This window comes from Protopterus annectens, chromosome 4.part1 (genome assembly GCF_019279795.1).
Source record: "Protopterus annectens isolate FY-2018-M chromosome 4.part1, PAN1.0, whole genome shotgun sequence".
NCBI lineage: Eukaryota > Metazoa > Chordata > Ceratodontiformes > Protopteridae > Protopterus > Protopterus annectens.
The window spans coordinates 143,247,559-143,267,854 of NC_056734.1; the positions used below are offsets into that span (position 1 = coordinate 143,247,559).

At 39.6% G+C, this 20,296-nt stretch overlaps 1 protein-coding gene across 2 annotated transcripts in view; it reads right to left on the bottom strand.

The window, feature by feature from the left end:
* The window catches only part of LOC122800784 (collagen alpha-3(IV) chain-like), a 1,680,215-nt gene that overhangs the window by 247,739 nt on the left and 1,412,180 nt on the right, over positions 1-20,296 (bottom strand). For both annotated transcript variants that reach the window (XM_044070045.1, XM_044070046.1), the window contains exon 43: positions 14,502-14,632. In XM_044070045.1, coding sequence (XP_043925980.1) covers positions 14,502-14,632 — 131 coding nt within the window. The remainder of the gene's footprint in view (positions 1-14,501; positions 14,633-20,296) is intronic.

A 20,296-nucleotide genomic window follows, 5' to 3' on the forward strand; every position in this document is an offset into this window, starting at 1 on the left:
TTTCAATCATTATAAACATCATTTTGAATCCTCTTTACCTAATGTATATCAAACAACGATTTTGGGGGATAAACTTATTGGCTGCTTTCCTTGTGGTCACTGTGTTAATTGTAAATCCATTGTGAAAACAAAAGAATTCACTAGCAGAAATAGTAATAAAGTCTTTGATATTCAATTTTTTGCAAATTGTAATACCGATTGGGCAATATATATGGCTTGTTGTACTTGTCACTCGTTTTATGTTGGGCAAACCTCTCGGCCGGTTAGATTACGGGTGTCGGAACACCTTAGTGACATTAGATGTAAAAAGACATCTAATGCACTATATAAACACACACTTATACATAACAAGGCACAATTTCACTTTACAATTATTGATAAAATTATTGGTGATAGAACAAATAAAGGGGGCTGGCATAAAAAACTGGACTTAAAAGAAAAGAAATGGATCACCAAACTTGGTGCATTATTTAATCCAGGGCTTAATGAATGTTTATAAACATAATATGTAAGCACAGCATGTCATTTTTGATATGTAATTTTGTTTATTGAATATCCAATATAGGTTGTCCTATACAATTGTAAGATATATAATACTGATGAATATTTATGAGCACATTATTGTTTGTTTAACCAATCATATCATTTTTGGTTATATAAAAGCATTTTATGATTGGCTCTATTGTAATACACTGAAGAAGGCCAGGTTTAAACCCAGGCCGAAACCGGTATGTTATGAGCTTTTATGTGGCTTTGGTAGTTTATTATTAAACTACTTCTTCTCAGCGGTTCACCAGTTGCTGGCTTTTTTCCTTTTTGTTTGTGCATACTATGTAGCCGTGCAACTCCTTACGTGCAGGAGATTTCATTGGACATTCCTTTTTCCTGCCACAAAGGTTGAACTGATTTGTCGTAATGAACCAAACATAGACTGGCATCCGAACTTTAACACTTATCAGGCAATTACACATGTGTACGCAGAGACTTTTAATGTTTCAAACTGCTGGGTCTGTACGGCCATACCAACAGCATACGGGGGTTTATTAATGACTGCTATCCCCCTAGGGGTCAATGAGACCTGGGAAAATCTGTTTTTTGACACAGTTGCTATTAAAGCACAAGATAAAGTAGCGCTGTATTTGCCTGTGACACAAAAAGGAATTGTATGTTTCTATAAAAATGATATCATCCAAGTTGGATGGAGCAAATGCAATGTTACAGTACAGTATAAATGTTGTAGCAAACCAAATGATTTGAGTGGATCTTGTAGTACAGATTATGACTCATTTTTGAAATCTATACATAAGACTCTTGATCAGGTACAACGCAATCCTGTACTTTTCAAACAGTTATCTGTAATAGATAGGAAAATGTTTCATGCACGGCAGTCATTTCATAACAAAGTAATAACTAAGGTAGAAGACTGTTATTTTGTGTGTGGTAAAAAAGCATATAAATGGTTACCTGAGAATTGGTCTGGCAGTTGTTTTTTGGGGTACCTGGTTCCGGCCATCCGACACACTGCAGCTTTGCCTCAGGGAAGTATTCAAAATACTCGAGATGTAACCAAAAAGACTGTTAAGAAACCTGAGAATCCAGTGGGACGAATTGAAGCAGGGTGGAAAGACCATCGAGATGTGGGAACCAAACTTGTGCACATGGACTTGAGTGATGCTGTTATATCCTGGGCAGGTATATCACCTATGTATGGCAGAGTTAAATCAATATGGGAGCTGCGGAAACTGTCCAAACTTCTCGCAGTAATGAGTAATGCGACTTTTTCTGCCCTTGAACTGATAACTGATGAACTGAATGCCATGAGAACTGTAGTGCTCCAAAACCGAATGGCTCTTGACTTCACCCTAGTGGCGAGAGGTGGGACTTGCGCTTTAATCAAAGAAGAATGCTGTGCATTTATTCCTGACCATTAGCATGAGATTAATGACCATCTCAAGGTGATTCAGCAAGTGTCGGCCATGACCAAGCCAGGCCCAAACCCTCTGACAGATTTTTTCCAGAATGCCTTTGGGGGTGGGGCTCCATTTTTATGAACATATTGATTGCTATTGGGGTAGGATTACTCCTAATAGGAGTTTGCATTTGTTGCGGAATCCCCTGCATGAAGAGATTAATTAAAGAATTCATAGATATATCCGTATCTGAGACTATGTATCAAAGTACTGAATTTGAAGAGCTGCTAGAATGCGAAACACTTTCATAAAAGTTTAAACTGAATGACTTTCTTAACTGCAAATCCTGAATGGAAGAGGTTAGGAAAAGAAGCAAGCTGTTTATTCTTTTTTGAAAATAGAATAAAAAGTATTAACAGGAGGAGATGTTAGAAAAATATGTATTAATGTGTGTATGCTTAATGCCAAATTAATAATCAAGTATTTTAATACGCTTTTCATTCTATTTTTCATGCACTGTGTTTTATACAAATTGAGTTTCATATGAGACTGAAAAAGATGCTTTTTGAAAACTGCAGTATGCTTTCTGAAACTTGCAAGTTGCCCTCTGACCTAGTAACTGCTAGCACAGCAATATTCTTGTTTATGTCTTGTGGAAATGTACTTGAGAAGCAAGTGTTTATCTGCTAGGTCAGAAGTAAATGAATGAACAATGCCTTATATTATAAATGTAATGATTCTAGACAAACAGCTTTGTCCAGAGGATGGGAACCTCTGCAGCTGCAGTAATTTAGAGATAAAGTAGACAACGGATTATTAGAGAAATGAACTGTTAGCATTGTGCTTGATTTAGCCGTAGTATCTTGAATGTAACATAACAAGTATCTAACTGAGAGTAACCAAGGCCATGTTGTTTTCCTCAGGAAGTTTCACATAAAACTTGTTTAAATCAGCAGAAATTCATGGGAAAGATGGTCAGCAGATGATGATGAAAAGGTGGTAATCTGTTACGTCAGCATGGTAGGACAGGATTAATTTGAGAATGTATAAAAATGAAAGTATTTCCTGTTTCTGGTTAGACAAACTCTGTATTAGCACATTTTTGTCTCCTTGCTGCAAGATTAAAGTGCCTTAACCTGAACCTACCGTGCTTTGATCATTTTTAAAGTATATTTTTCCTTTGACAATGCACAGCTGTATGATGTATGTGGTGTAACGAAGAAATGTGGAGCAAAGCTGAACTGACACCTCCTTGCTGCTGTGCTGTGGGGAGGGCTATGTCAGTGCAGCAGGCTTGCTTCAATTACAGGGGGTGATGTGACGAGGTGACAAAGTCAGTACCTTAGGCAACCCCCTTGGAATTTAAGCAGTGTTCTGTGGAGAGGTGGGTAATGCAGCACACTTCAGCGGTACATTGCTTGTGTGTGTGGGTGTTTGTTGTGTGTCACTCTCTGTACACAGGGTGTACATGGTGTAACATAGAACATGTGCTGAAAATGATCTGGGGGTGTGTGTTTGCATTTGCGTGTGTGTTTGCATTTGAATGTGTTCAGTTATGCACACAGGGTGTCCATGATGTAGCATAAAACAAGTGATGAAGGTGATGTGAGCTTGTGTGCATGAGTGTAGGTGTCAGAGTACATGTGCATTTATATGTGTGTGAAGAAATGTGTTGAGGCATGCATGCTATTACTGTGAAACATGGATTATAGCTGGTATGGCTTTACAGGTGTGTGTGTGTGTTCCTGGATGATGTATGTGGTGTATCGAAGAACTGTGGAGCAATGCTGAACTGACACCTCCTTGTTGCCCTGCTGTGGGGAGAGCTGTGTCAGTGCAGCGGGCTTGCATCAATTACTGGGATGATGTTATGAGATGACAATGTCAGTACCTTGGACAACCCCCTTAGAATTGAAGCAGTGTTTTGTGAAGAGGAGGGTAATGCAACGCACTTCAGTGGTACATTGCTTGTATGTGCATGTGTGTGTGTCGATCTCATATAAGAGAAGTGTGTACTTGGAGTAACATAGAACATGTTATGAAAATGGTCTGGAGTGTGTTTGTGTTTGCTCAAGCATGCAGACATGGTGTCATATAAAGCAAGTGCTCAAGGTGATGTGTGCTTGCATGCATGAGTGTAGGTGTCAGAATACATGTGTATGTGTGTGAACTAATGTGTGGAGGCATGCATGGTATTACAGAAAAACATGTATTACAACTGGTCTGGTGTACAGACGTGTGTGTGCGTGTGTCTGCAAGTATTCCTGTATGACGTCTGTGGTGTAAAGGAGTGTGAAGCACAGATGGACTGACACATCCCTGCTGCCCTGCTTTGGGGAGAGCCATCTCAAGGGCAGTGGGCTAGATACAATTAGTGGGGGAGGGTTATGAATTGACATTGTGAGTGGCTCAGTCAGCCCTGTGGAAGTATGATCAGTAAGGTGTAACTGAGATTAGTGGAGGAAAGCCAGATGGAAAAATGCCTTGCTGACGAGCTGTGAGTAGTCCATCACTAGCATCTATCTCTCATATTGGTTGACCAAGGCCTGACAGCCTTGTTTGTTAAGAGCTTGGTACAGCTGCTGGCACTGTTGCAACATATGGGTTTTATTAACTCAGTAAATGCATAAATGGATTGAGGGTGGTGTGATGGGAGACAGGAGGGTAACAGTGTATTGTGTCAAACCAGCATACCTCACAAGTGTACCTAATTTGGCCTTACACCTTTGCTCTGACATGGTGGAATCAAAACTGATTCTTGAATAACGTTATGGATTGTCTGGAACAAACAATGAAAATTCTTGCAATGTAGGAATAATTATCCTACAATGGGTGCCACTTCATGCACTCTGTGTGATCTGAACCAAAGGAGTAGTACTGCTACTTAGAAAAGCTTTATAACTTTGAAGCTTTCTCAACGAGTTGAGGTTGTTTCTGAAATAATAAGAGATAAGCCTGAAAGAAAAAAAAAAAAAAAAAAAGGCTGTGCGAAGCTATTGCAACAAAAAGTAGTGGCTGAAATAAGAGCCAAGAAAAAATATTCAATTGTTAGGTAAAGTTTGGCACTATGGTTAATGTTATGGTATATAACAGCAACTATGCAAAAATAAGTATGTGGCCAACCAGTAAGCACTATCACACACCCAAAAGCAGATATTTCACTGTGTCCATTTGAGAAAATTGATATAGTGGACAAAAAGTTGAATTCAGATTAGTGTGTTTTTTTTTCTTTTTATCCCACTTAGCCTGGATATGTGTAAGTCAACAGTAAAGAGGAAAGAGTCATTAGGGAACAGTTTTAGTGGCACACCAGGCTGACATTTGTTTGATGTCTATTGTCATGCAGGGCTGCTAATTAGCTGAACCTAGCCTAGCTAGAAATCTGAGACTCAGGTTCATAGAAGGAGTGGAGATGGGAGGAGTAACTTGGTCAGGAACTGACAGTAACAAAATTGCTCTTTGCAAAAAGTGTTTTTTATCTGTGTAATTAGTTGACAATTTTCCAAGCTTCTTTCAGAAAATGTGTAGTGCATCAATATGAACAACATTTGTAAAATTCAGTGCAGGACAGTCAGTGACACTTGATCTACTGACTGTTAAACTTGGCAATATTTTTCAGGTTTTCCATGCTAAGTGAATGGAAGTCTGACCTGACAACAAAAGGTAGGGCTAATTGTTCTCACAATCAGGGCTGTCAGACTGCATTTTGGGACAGATTTAGCCTATTAAGGGAAAATAGACTCATCAGGATGTCTGCCCCCATGAGGGCAGACAGGAGAGCAAAAAAAAAAAATAAATAAAATTAAGCATGACTACTTTTTTGGATTAAAGCAGATTTGGGAGGTGCAGAAAATCATGACTAGATAAAAAAATATTTGTTTTTTCATCATTTACCATAGTGAAAAACTTCTAGTTGTCTTTTTAATAAAAGTTTGCATGCTTTCCATGATAGCTTGATAAAAGTAAGCTTACAGATATTTTTGACCAGAAGTTTTAATGTTTTACCTTGTTGTCCTGGTTAGGTACTATATCTAGCTGTTATGGGAGTTTTGCTCTTCTATGTACATTATTAGCTAGTGCAACAGTGGATGTTCATTACCAGTTCTCATTAGTGCTTTTTAAGATGTTAGAGCATTGCATATAATCAATAATATAACTGATAAACACTATTATGTGGTGTATGCACCATTTCTAGTAAGCAATGCAAATATATAAGCTATCAGCCTGAAACTTAATGCTTACTAATACTTTTTTGTTATGTCTTTCTCTACCCTTTGCCTGAGCGATATTTTTTTCTCCCACCTTTACCTACTCTTGAATTTTCAAATGACCATACACAGACCTTTCTCTGCCTCAGTGATGACTATTGTTCATGATGAAACCATTCACATTCCTATTATAATATTCTGTCTCTCTGATTCTTGTCTGCTGTTCCCACTTAATTTAATTACTCTTTTCCATTACCTCATGTATCCATCCTTTTATTGGAGATCTGTTCAACAGCCCTCTCTCATATGAAACTTTCAGTAGCCAGATTTCCCTTCTTCTAAGCTAGCATTCCCACTCAGAAATGATTTATCTTTAAACATCATCTTGTTTGGATATATTTTCCTGTGGTTAGCTTTCCAGAGTACCCACTGCCCATTGGCTCAGTTACACAGAATGGAGTGGTACTTTGTGAATCTCTTTCTCTCACAGGTGGCAGGTGTGATGGTTAATTGCGCACATTCATTTCTGAGTCCTAGCCCCTGTGTAGAAATACTTCAAAACGGGTTTAGTGAGACTTCAGTTTCTCTCTCTCTGCAAACACCGCAAAAGAATTCACAAGTACTTAAAAATGCATTGTCACTCCTAATGTTTCCTGAAATTATGTGCTCACTTTTATACTCTTAATTCTGTTCCACATTCTGATAACTTTCACTTGTGCAAAGTTCTTAAACTTGAGTTTTCTTAGATTCACACAGCAGCTTCTTTTTTCTCCTTATCTTACCTGTATGCTACAATTAGCACGTCCGTGCATTCTCCCCTCGCTAATAAACAAATCTATTTATTCAGGGTCAGCTTTGAGAAAAGAAGCACAGCACTTGCTTTCCCTTACGCCATTAATCTTGTTTTCTTGCTCTCCTTGGTTCTGTTATGTGAATATTCTGAAACGAATGCAGGCGCATTGATATCCTTTCCTCTTTATACCTAGTCCTAGCAATCCCACTCTGTATGTAATACATCTTTAGTAAGAATGGATTCATGATAAATGCACAACACAGCAAATTTCTGAACAATGAAAATCTTCATGTAGACCTCAAAAAATGGACACGTGAATCCAGCCTGACCACACATACCAATATTGTAACTTGCACATGATCACACATTTAGATATACACAATCTGTTTGTTGTGCATAGACAGCTACCAGACAGCCTTCTAAGCCATCTGTGCTCTCATTACTGCCAAGGAAGAAATATATAACTCTAATGGCATTACTTATTCTAAGCACATAAAATGTTTGCATATGTGTTCACCTCCACAGTACCCAAACAGCTCACTATTCAAATACAGTCACATTAGAACACAATATACACAGACATCACACACACACACACACACACACACACACACACACACACACACACACAGTAGAGTATCTAGAGCAGGGTGAAAGGGGTAACTGCCCTGGCTGAAAAGTGTTAGGGGACATGGATCAGCCATCCAATCTGTTATTGCGATTATCAATTGTGCTTTAGTGCAATACCAGCTTTTAAAGCCATTATTGCATTTGCAGTCAACCCTGAGCAGCTGTGCTCCATGTGTGGTCTAAACTGTAGTAACTGTTTTCTGAAGTTTAAAGTTTTAACTGAATCCTGAACACTGTAGCTCTCAGTGAGGGGTATAAACTGCAACAACATTTTGCTACATTTGTAGCAAGCAATTTGTTACAGTTTAAAAGAAAAATATATTTTTTTATTAAAATGAGAAGGAGGGGGTGGGGGAAGGGTACAAAAATGGGAGTTAATTGGCTGGGGCAGGGGGGTGTCATGTATCTGGCCATTTGTAGAGCTGGGGGGAGTTGGGCATGTAGACTGGGTACTGTCTGCAGGAAGCCAGCCAACTGTAATCCTGCAGTTTTGCAGAAGTCCTTTTTTAATGGTACTAGCATGGGGTGCTGGTTGAGCCAGCTATGCTTCTGCGCACGCTTGCGCGCGCACGCACACACACACACACACACACACACACACACACACACACACACACACACACACACACACACACACACACATATACACACACTACTCAATCCAGATACAGAAAACATCTGTACATATTTTTCACTTCCACTCCAACATTCATGGTGAAATTGAAAACATATACTGATACACTATTCACACAGACATTACACACTATATCTCACAGCTTACACACATCAGTAGCTGTATACATATCCTATTTGGATCATTAGTGTTGTATAGACACTAAATATATGAAACTAATTTCCATTCTAAAACCATTTGGACCTCTTGTTTTGACTGTGCATGGTTGGGTGGGCATACCATTAACTCCTTTATTCAGTTGTGGGTTGCTGACCGACCTGTCTCTAAAAGTCCCAGCGGCTTGTTTTGAAAAGAGCACTCAAGAGTAAATTATCATTTGCAGGGGAAGTACGTGATGACACAGAAATACAATAATCTAGCTGAAGGAAACAATATGAAACCCTGATCTGTTCTCTAATTTCTCATTCAATAAAGCATGTGATCCTCAGTCATTTCCTTATTTTAGAAAAAGTGGATTCATTAGTTATATTTTAATTTTAACTCATGTATCAAATTATCACTTAAGACATGGGCATACACACATTAATAAAAAAACAAAGCATATCTGTCATATTCACGGATTATACATTACCTACATGTTTTCTTTCTTTTTAGCAATTAACCATTCCAACATTACATATTGTTCAGTTTCTGACTTCCCTTAAACCTCACCCATATTGTTCAGTTTCTGACTTCCCTTAAACCTCACCTCTCCTCCTGCACATTATTCTGCATGTGTTGTTCCCACCAGTGCCATTCATTTCGAAGTAATTTGCTCTTTCTCTTTTTCTAAAGATCTCACTGCTAGTTTTTTTTCTCCTTTACAGTATTCAGTACTTCAGTTGCAGATAGCTTACATTTTGTTTTCCATTTTCTATGTCCTCTTGAAGTTAAGTTATAATGACTGTGTTATATAAACTGTAGAAACAGTCTGGACACTATCCATGCTGCTGCTGAATCTAGCTTTGTTTGTATAACTTGAGCACTAATCCAGGCATTCTTTAAAGTATTCAATTGTATCTATTACTGCTTGGTAGTAACTTGATTAAAGTGTAGCTATCATTCTAAGTCTTTTGGATTAAGCACTTGGGCTTCAGACCAGATGTTTTACATTAGGAACGTTTGTGGCCTGCACTGTGGTGGCAGGACAGTTAGCTTACATCCTTCTAAGTTGTGAACTGCTGATTGAGGGCTCAGTGTCTGTTATTCTAAAAGTGTATTAGTTCTGGTTTAAGCACTTGGGCTTCAGGCCAGTTATTTTACATTAAGAAGGTTCGTGGTCTGCACTCTTGTGGGAGAAGAGGCTGGACTCTGCCCTTCTGAGCTGGGAATTTCTGGTTAAAGGCTTATAGTGCCTGCATATTTGAACTGTTTCTTACTGAAATTGGTACACCTTGTTTGCTGTAGCATAGACTAAATCCAGGCCTGCTGAATCTAGCTTTATTTGTATGCTTGTTGTTTGTTTGCTTGTTATTTCCCTGAAACACTAATTCCACCTAAACCACGGCTTTTCAGCGCTTCTGTGGATCCCTAGTGATATCTGCATTGCTTACTGTACTTATTTCCTTGTTTCACTTGAAAGAAAGTTAATGTTTGTCGTTTTTGCATTAAGTTACCTGTAACACATTGCAATTAAGTTACCTGGCACTTGCTCACTAAAGCAATTATATAAGTCAGCACTAAAATATTAAAAGCACTACACCCTCACAAACTCCCCTTGAGTACCTCGTTCCCCATTGGCCCTTTTTTTCAATTATAAAGGAATTCCCAATACTATTCTAGCATGTCCAAAGGTCAGTTGTCAATCTCCTCTCCGGTCCAGCTGGTGAATCTGGGAATCTTGAGGCAATGTTACAACTGCCTGATGTACACAGACAACCCTTTCCTCCTTCCAACAAATTCCAACACATGTGAGAGATGCAACCATATAGCCATACTGGAGGCTAAGCTCTCTCAACTCAGTACTGGCGAAACCAGTCAGGAGGAGAAGGAAACCACACTCACTACAATTCCAGTCTCACATAGACCTACCATGACAGCAAAGCAAACACATAAACACACAAAAACATACTTGGAGGCTCTAAATAAAAATCTGCCTAAGCAGCAGAGACCTCCAAAGCAGACACCCAAGCAACCGCTAACCCAAAACAAAACATGTGCAACACATAGCTCACAAAGCCAGTGTGCCGAACAGTCACAGCCCTTAAGGCTAAACAACACACCTGATACACTTGTAATAGGTGACTCTATCGTCAGGCACACTGACGTCCTGCTCACCAGGCTGAACAAGGAGAAGGTCATGGTGAGCTGCCTGTTGGGCGCTAGGATCCGCCACATAACACAAGCACTCAGGTCACTCCAAGACAAGTACAAATATGACTCAGTCATTGTCCATGCTGGTGTGAATGACCTGAGACATACCTCCCTGGACTACATGAAAAGAGACATAGAGGAGCTCTCTGAGCATGTAGCCCAGGTCGGTATGACCCTGACCTTGAATAGCATCTTACCCTCAGCAAGAATGATGCCACAATATGAAGACAAGATGATCAATTTCAACAATTGGCTTAAGTTTTGGTGTCATTCAAAGGGGATCCAATGCCTGTCAGCCTGGGATGAAATGCTCAACAAGCCACAATGCTTTGCTAGGGACGGCTTGCACCTGTCACCCCTGGGCTTTTGGATTTTGGCAAAGTCTTTTGCTACCCCCATAGTGCCTTTTATAGGCAAGGATCAAAAGACAAACCCACCTCCATAGGTATCACAAGGGATAAGAAACTAAGAGTAATGCTACTCAACGCCAGAAGTCTAAACCTCAAAATGCATGCACTCGAAACTCTCCTTAGCACGGAGAACATCGATATCTGTGCAGTAACAGAAACCTGGTTCAAGGCTCCCGAGAGCACCCCAGCACTACCAGGTTATACCTCATACCATGCTTTTTGGCCCCAAAACTTGGACCGAACCACAAAAGGAGGGGAGTATCAATATTCATCAAAGATACCCACACCTCCAGGTTGGTGGCACATCACGAAGCATCAGAGACTATCCATGTGCAACTAACAGTGGGTAAAACTGCCTTCCAGTTTATAGCCTGCTACAGACCACCCTCCCAAACCCAGGAACCCCACTCGGCCTTCCTGAGAACACTGGAAAATATGAATGTCTCTCCAAACACCATTATATTGGGTGACTTCAACTACCCAAACATAGACTGGGAGCATTAGTCTAGCTCCAACACCCTAGACCAAAGGTTCCTAGAATTTATAAACTCAAATGCTATGGAACAACTTATTACCACTCACACAAGAGGGGAAAACATACTGGACCTGATCATCACCAACATGGGGACTCTATGCTCCAGACCAGAAGTGTATCCCTCACTGGTAAGATCAGACCATAAACTAATCTCACTGGATATTCACATCCCGACTCCACCCCCTGCCCTGAAAACCACAGTGAAAAACTTCTCTAAAGCAAATTTCACACTCCTCAAAACTGAGGTGGAATCCTGCAAAGCCCCCGGGCCTGTGGAAAATACGGCCCAGACCGTAGAATCCTTTATAAACGCATTCTATGAACACCTTCAGGAATGAATGGATCATGCAGTCCCAAATAAAACCAAGACCCAATCCTCCAAAGGCAGACGTCCTGTCTGGTGGACCCCAGCCATAAACAAACTATACAGTAGAAGGAGGAAGCTACTACATGATAGAGCAAAATCCCAAAAAGGGAAGGCATCTCTGATCAGTATTAGCAAAAAACTATGGGCACTCATAAAATCGTCTAAGGCCAGCTTTGAGAGAAAAATTGCATAGGACACTAAGGATAATCACAAGGCTTTCTTTAGTTATGTTAGGAACCTGGGTGGGAATTCCCAGATATGCTCAGAATTAGTCCAAAATGACAAAAAATACACCTAACCCACACACATTGCCAACATCCTAGCTGAAGGGTTCAGCGCAAACTTCTCCCCCCTCTCCCCACCAAAAGGGCAAATATCTGTCCCAGAAGAGTGCTGCCCCCCTGATATCTCAGATGCTCAGGTAAGAACTGCCCTCTCCAAAGCAAAAAACACAGCATCAATAGGACCAGACGGTGTCCTGGGCTGCATCCTACATGAACTCCAAGAAGAGCTAAACCCAAACATAAAACTACTGTTCAATCTCAGCCTTACTACAGGATATGTACCCAAAGAGTGGTGTACAGCAACAGTGGTCCCTCTCCACAAAGGTGGTGCCTCAACGGATCCTGGAAACTATCGCCCCATAAGCCTGACTAGCTTGGTCTGCAAAGCTATGGAAAGGATCATCATGGACCTCATAAATAAAGATATTGGGGACCTACAGACACTGGATCCTGCCCAGTTCATCTTTGTTAAGGGCAGATCCTGCCTCTTAAACCTGGTTGATTTCTTTGAAACAGTCACCATGGCCATTGACGAGGGGAAGGTGGTCCACACAGCCTACCTGGACCTCGCAAAAGCCTTCGATACAATACCCGACTCGGGCATTATAGATAAGCTCACCAGTTTAAATATAAACCCCTATGTCACTAGACGGGTTGCAAACTTCCTCAAGGACACAACCCACATGGTTAGAATTGCTGGAGCCATGTCAGACTCCAAACCAGTTACAAGTGGCATCCCACAAGGCTCAGTCCTGGGACCTCTCTTGTTCGGTATATATTTCTCAGAGGTACAGGCCAACACGGAAGGACTGTGGCTGACCAAGTTCACAGATGACTGCAAACTGGGCGCCATAATCAGCTCTCCAGCCGACACAAGCATCCTCCAAAAGGGCCTCATAGAAACAGACAACTGGTGCCAGAGCCATGGCCTCAAGCTAAATGCCAAAAAGTGTATAGTCATCCCCTTTGGCAAAAACAAAGTGCTCACAAATTACCACATAAGTGGTAATCCATTAAGTACAGAAGAAGTAATTAGGGACCTGGGGACTCAAGTTGATAGCAATCTCTCATTTGACAACCACATGGCCAAAGTGGTTAGAAAAACATTTTATATAGCCCACCTAATCATGAAGGGATTCACATCTAGATCAGGGGAGGTCATCGTGCCTCTTTACTCATCCCTCATCAGGCCCATAATTGAGTACAATGCCCATTTTGGGATGTACCTTACCAGACACCTGCAGCCACTGGAAAGACCCCAAAAGTACCTCACCAAGAGGATCAAAGGGCTCAAACAGATGCCACATGCTGCCTGATTAAAGAAACTCCAGCTCTACTCAGTGGCATACCGCCTGCTCAGAGGCGATCTGTGCCTGACGTATAAAGCCATGTCCAACCCGGAATTAATGGACATGCTGCACCTCAGAAAATACAAATCCCATCGAGCTATGCGCTCGAGAGACTTGAACCTCAGAACTGAAATAAATAGGACATGCTGGAAGGACAGATTCATAACCCAGAGGCTCCCTTCACTCTGGAATAAAATCCCAGTCCAGGTTAGGCAGAGTCCCTCATTGACTCTCTTCAAGAGGAATCTTGATGAGTGGATGGGAGATCATAGGTTTACCCCAGGTATCACTTCTGTGTCACTGTTGGACAGAGGCACAGTATACTAACCTCAAAAAAGGGCATAGCAAAATTCATTTAAAATGGGTGGCGAAAGCCAAACACACTCTGGCTAGGCTTATAAATGCCCTAGGGCAGATAGCCTAGTATGAACCAATGAACCTATGAATTAGTACATGTCTTGCAAATTCAGAAGATTAATTTATATATATATATATATATATATATATATATATATATATATATATATATATATATTTACTTTATAACCTACAGCCATGTGTATGTCATGGAGAGTAAATTAAGCATGAATCTATAGGAATTTAAATGAATGACATTATACATTATAAAACAAGACACTTTTGCCTTTTCCTTTAGTATGAAATGTTCTAGTATGCTTCTTACACTGTGAGTCAACAACTTATGAGTGGCTTCACTTTTCTTTGCTTCTACTTTTACTAACAATTGTCATAGTGGTCAGGAGGCAATTTTAAACATATTTGACTTTCCAAAAAAATCTAGTTTTCCCTGGGAGATGCGCAAGCATTCTCAGTCTATCAGAAAAATGTAATTCCTCCAGAGTGCACCTGGTATGTCTGCAGAGTGAGAATCTAGCCAGGACAACTCTTAATGAAGCCGTCCATCATGCAAGTTTAGAAATGCCTGGTTGGCCTTGTGTTGTATGAAAATGGTATGTTCTTACTAAAACATACATGACAAAGGTATGAAAAGGAGACTGAAATCATACTTACTATCTGGCCTGGTAAGCCAGGTTCTCCAGAAGGTCCTGGTAGGCCCTGGGTACCATTTCTACCTCTGTCACCTTTATCACCCTTGATTCCTTTACCAGGCAGCCCAGGTGGTCCAACATTTCCAAGAATACCTACATTAATAGGATAAATGATTAATTCAGGTAATGATTGAAATAGTCAAATAAGTTCCATAAGGAGATATACTGTCAGTTCAAAGAGTCATTTTTTACAAGACAATACTAGTAATTTCAGTATCACACACGTAGATGTTTTTATTGCTACTAGTCATCTATTTCTGAACCGTCGGTACAATGCAGGGTATACAGCAGACTACTTCTGTTTGTCAGGATAGTCGTACTAAATAAAATATATATTAAATATATACCAAATGTTTCAGAATTTGCTTAAACTGATAAATTCATGGATTTTTACGAATCTCAGATATTTTCATTGCATGATATTAGAGCATAATTTCAAAATGTTAAAAATCTATACTTGTACTGCATAGCATATTTATGTGGAGAATTAACATTATAACGTTATGTTAAACATGCATACATTTTACTGAATATTTTTATAATACTCATTTAAGATTCATGTTTTTGAAAAGTGCTGTTTTAAAAAGAAATTCTGAAATAAACTCAGAAGTAAATGTGTTGGATACTTGCACAGGACAATACTTAATTCCACTTCCATCTAGAGGCTCTATTGTCCATGTCTTTACAAGTATCACTCATACTTACACCCCACACTGTGTCTTTACTTCTCTAGTTAGGTCTAAAGATTAAAATTTAAAATGTATCTAACTTCCCTACAACCCCACCCCCCCCCACCCCACCACCATCTTTAGGGATTTTCTCAAAGCAAATAAGTCACTGCTCTCAGGTAACATACTAAAGTAAAGAAGTAGCCCCACTCTTGTTGACTTCAGTGGCACAACTGCTACATTTACCTTCAACATCCACAAATACCTAAGCAGCTGAGAAGGACATCCCTATATGCCCTAAATACACTAAGTAATTTAATAGAAGATCCATTTTACTTTAACAAGTTGTACAGCAAAAAGAAGATTCTTAGCATCTATAACAAGGTTACATCTCCACATCACAAAAAGTCCTGATACAACTTAATAAGTACATTAAGTATTCCATTATGAATAGTCTCATATGATCCTACTAAGCTCAGCCACAAAGCTAAGCCCCATCACCCAGTACTGTTGGAGACTAACAATACCCACCAATAGTTAGACATTCTACACATATCCTGGGTGAACATTTAAGATTACATAACTAGACATGCAGGCTAGCTTTAAATGTTGCTGGTTAAGTACTCTGCCTGATAGGAGAACAGCAGATTATTCCATAAATGGGGAATACATTAGGTTAGGTATCTGTTGTGCCATCTGGTGTTGTTTATGTGACAGTTTAGGTCTCTAGAACAGGTGTTCTTGTCAGGAGTCGCAGCATAGGAGGCTAAGCACAAATCACTCTTTAGGAGTTTATATGACAAAGCAGAGTGTAAGAAAAATATGTATTCACATATATAGTATTCATATATGTATTAGCGTTATGCTTGCTGCATTAGAAGTCTAAAAGGGTTAACACATTTATTCTGTTACAGGCTTGAAAATAATTGCATGTACTTTCTGACTTTGCTTCTGGTCAGCTCAGTGAATGACCTTGTTCATACACTGAGAAACAGATGATTTTGCTAGCATTAGGGAAAGAGAACAATAAAGCATTTTGAAATGTTATTAGACTTAGGCAAATAAACTTGTTTGTGTTGAATGAACATTGCAGCTGTAGAGGAACTAGATAAGATTATAGGCTGAAATCAGTATATGCTTTGTGCTCGAAGTAAGAAAGAATCACGAATTGTAACACCAAATTGTTACAGACCGGTGGTCAGCAAGGCCACATTGTTTTTGAGAAAACTAATTGTTATATCAGGAGAAAAACTTAGTAAACACCTGTTTTAGAACAATGCTTAGAGTTGTATTTAATTACGTCAGCTTAGAGGGCAATGGCTTATAGAACGGTATAATAATGAAGGATTTCCTGTATAATGTCAGGCAAATTTCTGAACTGCATTTTTGTCTCCTTGTACAAGAATAAAGGAACCTTAACTGAACCTTGGCTGCACTGATCTTTGATTTTTCCTTTGACACAGAGTGACAGAGCTTTTAGTCTGTCAGAATACCTAAAGGGTACTGAGAACTTTTTATTTATTAAACATCGAGGGTTCTCATGCTGGTTTACATGCTTATTGATGTACACGTCAAAGTATGTATTATATTCAACGAAGGGCCTCACAAGGAATGAATAAAGTAAGACTGTAACTTACAACAAAACAGACATAGGATGAAGAGATGTTAAACCCAACAAAATAAAAGCAAAACTAAAGCAACCAGTCAAACACAGCAGAGTAAAACCAGAATAGTTTAGTAAGGCATGTAAAAGCAAAAACAAAAGATAAGCGCTTTCATGCCCACTATCATCAGATCTAAATGTAACAGTTATACAAGTGCTTAAATACAAGATTACCTAACAACAGCATGTGACCTAAGTATAGGTTTTAATGGAACCATTCCATTAAGCTCAATACTTATATCTGCCTGTAGTTCAATTGCTCTGCTGTGTTTCCCTTGAACAGATAACAGAAAAGATTAGCTGTGCAAGCTAGAAGGATTTCTTAACTACCACAATGGCATTGTGGTCAAAGGTCAGTTTGTTATCAACAAAGGTACCAAAGTTCCTGATGACTGCATCAAATTTAAATGGAATGTTATCTATATGATAAGCAGTAACGATGATGGACTTTTCAAAGGAAACTATGATGTGTTATGTGATGTTGAGAGTAAGGCTATGGTTAATATACCAAACATTGTTTGGACCAGTCCTTGCTGAACAATTTCAGAATATAACTATCTTTCGGTTACCTATCATCAGCTTACTTGATTAGTCATATTCCCTTGACATTGACTTTTATGTCACAGAAATGTATACCAAACAGGATTGCTTCAGGACACCACTGGTGACACTTTTCTATTTTCAGTAAATACCGCTAATCTTAACAGTACATATCATCTCAGATAGCCAGTTCCAAATCCACTGAACTATTTATGGGTGAATGTTGAGTTGAGAGAAATTGTCCCAGCATGGGGGAATACTGTCAAAGGCCTTAGCAACTTAAAGGACTATATAGTGTGGATTGTATGCCTCTTATCCATGGGCTCAGTAACCCTTTCAAAGGACTCAGACAGACTTTGGAGGCATTGTCTGTGTTTTACAAGCCAAACTGGCATCTATCTTGGGATATAAGGTCACCTACATCATCTTTTATTAGTTCAGCTGTAATACATTCCATAGCCTTGCAAATAATACTAATGAAACTGATAGGCCTGTAATCCCCAGAGTCAGTAGAGGTATCACCTATGTGCAAGGGCACCACAACTGCCATTCTCCATTTCTCAGAGACATAACCAGTGGACAGACTTAGGCTGAAGAGTTGATGGAGGGGTTTTGTTAGGTGGGACTTCATGCTTCTCAGCAGACGTCAACAAATATTGTCAGAACCCATGGAAGCAGTGTTTTTAATATTGGAAAGTCCCAAGGGAATTGGTCCAAATAGATCTCACTAGGAGTGGTGTGGGGAGGAATGGAGGGGACAGAGAAGAAGGTGTGTGTGTGTGTGTGTGTGTGTGTGTGTGTGTGTGTGTGTGTGTGTGTGTGTGTGTGTGTGTGTGTGTGTGTGTGGAGGGGGGTGAAGTTGGAAGAGAATTTGTCTGCGAGAATATTAGTGAGGCTCTTGGGGTCAGAGAAGGAGGTACCACTGGAGATAAGTTCAGTATAGAACTGTAGGTTACTTATAGCCTCTTAATATGGCAGAAGAAGGACTTATGATTCTCATTTTACTTAGCTGCATTTCTAAGTTTATAGATGATTGTACATTCCCTAATGGTAACTTACCAGTTTTAAATCCTTTTTACAGTGATTAAGTGAACACTTCTTAGTGATGGCCAAGAGCTGTTTCTTTTTTATTATAAAGTTAGTTGATGTAGTGGTTTCAACTTGCCATTATGCTGTCATTGTCATTATGCCATTATGCAATCCATACCATTATACTGGATTGGTATGGGTGTCTCAGCGCATGCAAGAGGAAGCAAAATTTCATAGCACTAGCTAGCTGCCTCAGTTACAAGGTCTGCTTGGGAGTTATACCATTTGTGATTATCAATAAGGTCAGTAAATAATAAATAACTGGTTTCAGAGTAATCCTGGAAAGGAGCCACAAAGCAGGCTTGCTTAAAGATGATCTCAGCAAGATGGTTAGATTTTACTAAGGAGCAGGTAATAAGCTGGGTGGTGCAATTTGGAGAAAAGTTTGTGAGGACAAGGTCAAGAAGATTACCACCTCTGGTGGGTAAAGGGTCAATTTGGTCAAGCTTATTAGTATTTACAAAGTCCATAAATATGTTGGAATATTGGCTGTTGGTAGTAAAAGATTGTATGTGCCATATGAACATAATGTTGTTACTGCCACTAAAGATACCCATAAATTCTTCCTCAGCTATGTTATAAAGGTTAGAAATAATACTCAGCAATGCTCCAAACTTATTTGTAATACTACTATGACCCACTCTGATCCTAATCTTATTTTATCTACTAGATAGCCAAATGTCTTTTAGTATGAACTAACACCAAAAAGGTAGTTGGTTTTTAATCTGAATGTAAGAATGTCAGTAGTGGTGCCCTACAGGGTTAAGTCTTAGACCATCTTCTTTTTCCCATCTACTTTTCTGAAATCTCCAGGTTGAAGATATGCACTTAAGTCTACTGAATGCAAACTGTGACCAGGTATCAGCTGCTCTGCGGACATTCAGATGTGCCACCAGTGGATTGCCTATGCCAGCTCCTGGTGTACCAACCATATTATCAAGCTAACTGATAAGAAATGCAACATGGTTCTGTCTTTGAAACAGAAAGTCCCAAGTTCATAATGCATTAATGCCACCCCCTCTCCAAACTGGCACAATTATCAGAGACCTGCACATCTAAATTGATGACACACTGTTATTTGACCATAGTGTCTCCATTAAAGTTCCCAAATCATTCTGTTTAGCCTTGTTGATTTCCAAAGACATTTCCTCCAGATCAGAAGAAGTCATAGTCCCTGTCTACTCATTCCTTATTAGACTCATCATTGAATAGAACATCCCTTTTGGCATGTACCTCTCTAAACATTTTGCCCAACTTTAGAAACACCAAAGATTGTTGACCAAGACAATCAAAAGACTTAAGTCTATCTCTGGTACACATTACGAATGTCTGCCCTATCCATGTACTTTGTATTCTATAGACTCCTTCATGGCGACTTACATTTAGCTTTTTGTACTGTGAAACAGTCTACCTTATTCAGCCAGCTTCACCTTAATAAAGCCAAAGGCTTCTCAAGAACCTGCACTTAAGGAGCTTAGTTTTCATTTACACATAAATTGGAATCAGTGTAAGGACAATTTCCTAACATCCTATCACAGTACATTCCCCACCCTTGGAACAGTCTTCCAGTACACGTCAGATAAGGTAGTACCCCAGCCACTGTTAATGTCAGCTTCCATGACTGGATGAGTGTTCATCAAGTAACCATGAGATAGTCTATGGAGCCCTCATTAAAAAGGTGGTCAGCAGATGGCTAGGTTCTTATATGGCCTTCACAGCTATCTGCTAGTATCCGCCTTTGAATCTGTAAACCTAGAAGGAATATTTCTACCATTGTTTCATGATGAGTTTCTGGAT